At 41.6% G+C, this 7,410-nt stretch overlaps 1 protein-coding gene across 2 annotated transcripts in view; it reads left to right on the forward strand.

Annotated features, from left to right (window-relative positions):
- The window catches only part of IFNGR1 (interferon gamma receptor 1), an 81,893-nt gene extending 74,805 nt beyond the window's left edge, over window positions 1-7,088 (forward strand). Inside the window, exon 8 of one of the 2 annotated variants that reach the window (XM_029596489.1) lies at window positions 2,576-7,088. In XM_029596489.1, coding sequence (XP_029452349.1) covers window positions 2,576-3,088 — 513 coding nt within the window. In that variant the 3' untranslated portion in view covers window positions 3,089-7,088. The remainder of the gene's footprint in view (window positions 1-2,575) is intronic. The other variant, XM_029596490.1, reaches the window with a different exon arrangement.
- Window positions 7,089-7,410: the final 322 nt, after the last annotated feature.

Below are 7,410 nucleotides of genomic sequence, written 5' to 3' on the forward strand. Positions count from 1 at the left end.
TCTGGTGGCGATCTGCTCCGCTCGGCGCATCTCGGAGCTGCAGGCCCTGTCGTGCAGGGAACCCTATCTCCGGTTCTCGGATTCCGGGGTTTCGATTCGCACTGTTCCCTCCTTTCTCCCGAAGGTGGTGTCCGCGTTCCATGTGAATCAGACGGTGGAGCTTCCTTCCTTCTCCTCTTCGGAGCCAAGGTCTCTCCGGCTTCTGGACGTCAAGCGCACCCTGCGCCTCTATCTGGAGGCTACGAATGATTTCCGGACTTCTGACCATCTCTTCGTCCTCTGGTCCGGCCCTCGGAAGGGAGCTCAGGCCTCGAAGACGACCATTGCCAGATGGTTGAAGGCTGGCATTGCCGCTTCCTACATTGGGGTGGGGCGGACTCCCCCGCCCAGTATTGTTGCGCATTCTACACGCTCTCAGGCGGCCTCTTGGGCGGAGACCCGCTCGGTCTCCTCGCAAGAAATCTGTAGAGCGGCCACCTGGAAGTCGTTACACACGTTCTCCAGACACTATCGTCTTCACCTCGCTTCCTCGGTCTTTGGACACTTTGGTGAGCAGGTTCTACGAGCGGGTCTCGCAGGACCCCACCCGGTTTAGGGACGCTTGGGTACATCCCACTGTCTGGACTGATCCAGGTACGTACAGGGAAAAGAAAATTATTCCTTACCTGCTAATTTTCGTTCCTGTAGTACCATGGATCAGTCCAGACGCCCACCGCATTTGGGTCCTTCTCCTGCTCGACTGGTTTTTCCTCTACGGGACGGTAGTATTTTCTGTCTCTAACGATTTCTCAGTTTTTCACTGTTTGTCACAGTTCCGTTTTGGGGTTGACACGCTGACCTTTGGTCCTCCCACTCGTTGGTGGGGCGGGCACGCTTTGGTCATACGGCTGATTGTTGCCGTTCCTTAAACTTGATCCAATTTGGGGGTTCTTGGTTTACTCGGGCTTGGATATACTCGATACTGAACTCCTGCAGAGGGGGTAGTAGCACTCATGGTGACGCCCCCTCAAAGCTTTGACTGACTCCATCTGCTGGATTGGGGACATAACCCACTGTCTGGACTGATCCATGGTACTACAGGAACGAAAATTAGCAGGTAAGGAATAATTTTCTTATGTAACGCCTTCCTTTGTCTGAGGTAAAGTAAACTTTCACTTCTTGTGACCAATGTTATTCTATTGCTGTACCCATTGTGGTAGAAGCAGCTAGAGGCTAGATGTTACCACACAGGCACGGCAATAAATATGGCCACCAGAAACGTGAGTGTATTCCACCTCAGACCCAGGAGTTAAGTGTCCTGTGTTGTGCCAGCCAAAGCAATGTCGGTTGCCTGCAGCCATTTATATACACATACCCCCGACACTTACCACGTCACTCACTCCCCAATACATGCCACCTACAACACTATCCTCCTCACCTCCCCCCTTCTCCCACCCCCCAACATACACATACATAGGGATGGGGAGAGCTGTAGGTCCTTGACGCATTGTGGAAAGGCACGGCAAGTAAAAACAAAGGGTAAGCTTTCTAGGGTGACCCCTGCAGCTGAACAGAATGCAGTGGCACAATGGGGCACAATCTTGCATGCAAGGCCATTTTGGCAGCACATGACACTCCATCCTGGAAGAACTCTTCCAAATGAATGACTCTTCCCATTTCAGGAAAGAAGCTACAGATTGGCTCTTCCTCCAGGCCGCCTGTGCAAAACTCCATCACATGCATTGAACTAAATTAACTGCCATAAACTGCCTGTGCATCATATTTGTGTGTCTGAATGTGCTGCTACGACACATTTGGTTGAGATGCTTGTATATTTACAGTGTTTCAAGTTAGGTTTACTGTGTTTATAAACGTAGTTATATTTATCTCAGGCAGTCATTAATATTGATGTAAAGTCTAGTCATTTATTCTGATGCACCTCAATCTTTGTCAAGCTATTATTAATGTATGCTGCCACTTTACTTATTGTACCCTGACTTGGTCAAATTTCTTATTCAAAAAAGGCAGGTAATCCAAATAAAAGACTTTAAGTTTGAGTCGGTAGAAGAGTGATGTTCAGCACTAGCTGGCTAATTTTACAAAGAGCACCCTCATTCTAGCCAGCTAGATACGAGCTAATTTAGAATATTGTGTCAAAAATAACATAACTGGGTTCTCAACTGCATGTTCTATTTGCTTCTGCTACATTCCCGGTTGTACTCAATTTATAAACGTCCTCTCATCCTTCAAGGTCTTGCCCATCCCGTATGGTTTGTTGCTTTTTGGTGTTCTCTCACATCCTCTCACATTTATGTAGTAGTGCTTTTCTTTAACCAGTCACTTGGTTTCAGTATAGCAACTGGTCCTCCCCTGAGAATCTGTAGTTATTGCGTTTGTGTGCCTCTGACACACAGGCAGGCAGTATGCTGTGCTTTGGTCAGCCTGAAAAACAGGAGCTGGAATACAGTTCCTGCTTCACATTACAAAACATTCTTATGAATCTGGATTTTAAAGAGAGATGGGAGCAGATGGAATTGTTTTCCTATGTGAATTCCTTAATTGTTCAACTGAAATATAATTTTTGCTTCATTTCTAGGTATCCGTTGTAAGGAATTTTAGTCCACATGTTACAAATGAATCAGAACAAACTTCCACCTGTAAGCTAATTTCAACTGCGCCAGTAACGCCAGTGAGTGAGAATGAAAGTCTGATGCACAGTGAAGAGTCAGCGGAAGTCCAGGCGATCCCTAACGCGGGAGAATGCATAAAAAAAGACAAGTCTTTAGAGATCTCGGGGAAAAATGAAGAGGAGAGAATTGAAGGAAGCTGCGGTGAAATGACTCCAGATATCACACCCACTGACCATGTGAAAGCCAAAGGCACATACTCTGACACTATTGAAACTGAACTGCAGAGCATCACCTCCGACCCAGAACCTTCAAAGGTTTGTCCTGAAGGCAGCACGGAGGTGAAGCCTTTGGCAGTCATTACAAACTGCAACCCGTCTTTCGGTTATAACAAACCTCATGTTCCTTTAGACTTGCTCATTGAAGTCGCAGAGGGGGAGACTGTGCTTGGGTACAGAGTAACCCCAGAAGCGGGAGACTAGCTGCACCTCGAGGCAAAAACCTAAGTTTACTGAGTTGATTTAAAGAAATTATCCTAAAAGGGACTGGATTTCCTGTTGGCTAGCATTGAAATCTTAAATCATGATCCTGTTGGTTGATCAGAGACAGAACTTGGAGAAACATATAATGTTTGAAATTTCTGTTGCTTTGCATAGACAGCTGGCAGAGGCACGCAGCAAGTCACTTCAGTGTTCTCTGGATCAATCTGGAAAGCCCGAGAGTAGTATAGTCCATGTATGATGTGTGCATGAAATACACTTACTATAAAAAGAAATAAACTAAAAACCACTTGCATTTTAAGACATTATTCAGGAGAGCTGTTCATTAGTATAGCAGACTCTCTCTGTAAAATACTGCACTGGGCTGAATCTGGTAGTATGGCGGTATTGGTATAATTGATAGTCGAAGTGTAAAGCTCGACACAGGCTCTGTTATATGTACATTGTCTAGACATAATCACTTAAATTTGATTTTCTGCAAGCTAAATTGCAAAATGCATATATCATTAAACTGATAGTTTGGGATGTTCGATGCAGGTAGTTTTAGGACATGTGCCTAACTGTATAAAAATGCACTTTGCCATTTGACAATAAAGTACAACTGTTTAAATAAAATACAACGGTCTAATATACCACAACAGAAAAAATACAAGTTTACTTTAAAATAAAATAGTTGAGATGTAATTCCAAAAAATAAAAGCAAATATAAAAAATGAACTATTCGCAATTGTGCTAATGGATAGCAATGAAACTATATTATACTTTTTTTTTTTTAATTATAGCTACTTAGCAGAAAGTTCTTTCGTTTTTTAAGAGATTAGTTAACACACCGTTGTTGGCTACTGGGATATAGTTACTCCTGTTAGATCACTTGATGAACCTGTAAGCTTTGAATTATAACGTGACTCTTGTCTGCTTTATTGAGTTTGACTGGGTTTCAGTGCTCTTTCTAATGGTCTGAATGAATTTCACCGCTACCTGAAAGTTTTTTTTGTTTAAAGCCAAAATACTTTTGTCAGAATTGTTTACAGTAGGCATAAGTTGAGCCTAATTCTTGGACATTAAAACGAAACTATAAGCAATGTGAAATGGGCAGGTAGATCTGGATAAAGTATCAAGGTCATTTGCTCATCTTATACATGCCAGATTTTTGCAGTCAGGCCTGGACAAATCTTTTTCCTGATCTAGATGCTGCCTTCAAAATGTAGATGTCAGAACGCATACTAATGCCCCCAGCACCCCCTGATGCTCTTACCTACCGATACTGCCTCCCCAATACCATCTCATTCTCCTACATCGGTTGGGTTCAGTCTCATAGTTTGTATACATAATGCTCAGAGTTCTGCAAAACTATTTTGTTCCATGTGATTCAAATTGTGAGAAGGTTTGCTTGTTATGAATCACTACACCCTTCTTGCCAACAGTCGAAGACTATGGAATGTAGCGGTCAGGGATTTGGAGGGATAGGTAGGGGGAAGAAAGACAAGGGTCTTATAGTTAACTTTTTTGCTGGACCAGTGAGATTTGACAGATCTTGGGTTACAAGAGGTAATTTCCAGGTGTCATGATGTACTGGTGCCCAGGATTTTTAAATTTGAAATTATTAAAAAAAAAACAAAAAACTTTACAGAGCATCTGATATTAAGTTGCACTTCTGAAGATGTATAAATAGTGGAAGCAGGTCATGGAGTAACATTCAATGACTTATCTGTCAATGGCACATAATTTGATATGTTTACCATGAAAATCAGATTAAGATGACTGCCAAGTCTTCAGTTGAGGTTCCAGGTGCAGAGATGAAGCTTGAACTCTTGTTCCAAGACTTCTTCTGAATCACAGTCCGATGCCCTGACCAGTAGACCACACTTGGAAAGGCCAAATGTGATTGATCTGTTGCTACAAAAAAAAAAACCTCTACCTCTTACCAGTTTTGTGAGGGGAATTAGCTCTGTGGTAGTGCCAAAATTTGCAATCAGACTTGCAAATGAAACCAAGTAATTCATGGATACTGACTACAAATTACATCACTAATCAATTTATATGAGTAAAAAAGTGTAGATATTTTGTATTCACTAGGGATCTTTAGAGATGGGATGTGTAAACAGAAAGCAAAGCTCTGCTGTTTATTATTCTAGCAAATGAGGCAATTGGCCAAACTGCTTCTGGTAGATCAGGTGGATGGGGGAGGTCAGATGATCAGTCTGTACCCATGCTTAATTCATGATGGGTGGCAGCTCCAAATTTTGTATGTCTTGTTTCATTTCTTATACCTTTTCAGCAGGATGTCTTGAATAGTCACTGGTGGCCATCCATATCACAGTGGACATATTGTATGCACTCTGAACAGTGTCACTGTAACTTTCCACCCAGGTTGTGTGTTGGCTTTTCGAAGAGATGTCTCGTTTTGGTAAAACAGGTGTGTTGGTTTGCAGTGTCTAGTACACACAAGAACTATAGTTCTTGGTGGTTTTAGCAAATATATTGATGGTGGTTTGTTTTTTTTTTATTAACATCAGCATTTTTATAGTCTATTTTGATTCTTCAGTCTGTAGAACTGGACCTGGTATACCCTTCTATTACATGCAAAATAATGGTGAGAGAACTATGCTAATACTAACAGCTGTGAAAATCTATTTGCATTCTAAAATTGAAGAGAAGAGTGGAAGGATATATTAGAATATAAGAAGTAGGCATGAGCTCTCAGATTACAATATGGAACATCTTTGGAAACTGAAGCTATGTGCAATTTGGATCTTGAACATGTTGCAGCAGTCATGCAAATACTGTAAATGAGGAAAGGTATTAAGTAAATCTACAGCTCTAGCATTAATTTTTCAAAAGGAAGACTGGTAAAATGAGGAAAATAGAAAAAGTTGAATGTTCAGCTACTAAGGTTGTTTACATCAGGTGTATCGTAACATTTATATGAATTGTCTACTTATGAGTGTACTGTCCTTCCCAATGCAGCCTGTTGCGAAACACATATGTGTCGGGGGACACAGCTCTTAAGACTATGCTACGTTGGATATTAAAGAACTGTTGGTGTGGACAAGTAAATGAGCATTCAAGTCTTTTCTTAAAATTATGTATGTGCTTCAACAGTTGTCCTTGCCTCCTCTTCTACTTGATTGTTTTTGCAAGTCTTTGGTTCTTTCCACTTTTGACTTTGAATCCATGGTGAATTTTAAACGACCACTCAAGGTTTGCTAAAAATAAGATTCATTATATATGTATGATCATCATATGTATAGGGATGCTGACCATGCCATATATTTTCAGAGACTGTACGAGTAGTTTCTGTTCAAAGCGACTGTATATTATATAGCTTCCAATATTCACAATTTGCTCTATATCATCACCTCCCCCTCATCTAATGCCACACTAAAATTATACACCCCCAGCTGGTTGCATCGCTCCTCTAGCCAACATTTCCTAGAGATCCCCTCTCCAAGATATGCCTGACTTGACTCCAAAAGGGAAAGGACAATCTCCATTGCAGGCCCCACCCTATGGAACTCCATGCCTGTATACCTTTGCAACATTGATGACTAAAGAATTCAGAAAGGTGCTCAAGATCTTTAGTAATGCCTTTAAAGAAGTGCTCTACGACCAGTCCAACACATGATTACTTTTGCCCAGTCCTCTCTACACAGCATTTTACCAAGGCCTACTCACAGGCCAAACTGTCTTAGTGTGCGTTTGAAGTACTTTTATGATGTGTGTTTTTGTTTTTTTTTGTTTTAATGTACCCCACCCTGAACACTGGAGGGAATGGGTTAGAAATATTTTTAAATAAAATAAACATCTCCTGTCACTGTCCAGCAATAGTTGGAAGCAGTGATGGGCTCCATTTGCCCTCATAGTAGCTGCAATGTCCTGGCGAAATCGCTCGCCATGCTCATTACTCACAGCTCCACAGTTGGTGGAAAAAATCTAGATGCAAGTGTAAAAAAAAAAAAAAAAAAAAAAGTCTTTAGTGAAATGTTGCAGCCAAGGCTTTTGTTTGCCTTGAGGTTTCCCCACCAACTCCTTGTAGTTGTCTGCCTTGTTTCTGAGAAAATTTAGCACTGACTGGAAGTCTTTCCATGCCATCTTTTCCTTGCCAGGCAAACCTAGTCATTCAGTCAAAGATGTATATTCGTCATTTCTGGTTTAGTTTGAGATCCTTTCCCTTCTAAACTCACTTATCCTCTGCATTTCCCAAGTCGAAGATTGTATATACTGACCCAGTAACATATCTTGAAAACTAAAGCTAATCAACAATTTTAAGTATCATTTTCATTCACAGTGACCCAGATTTAGTA

Source organism: Rhinatrema bivittatum, chromosome 3, assembly GCF_901001135.1.
Source record: "Rhinatrema bivittatum chromosome 3, aRhiBiv1.1, whole genome shotgun sequence".
Classification (NCBI taxonomy): Eukaryota; Metazoa; Chordata; class Amphibia; order Gymnophiona; family Rhinatrematidae; genus Rhinatrema; species Rhinatrema bivittatum.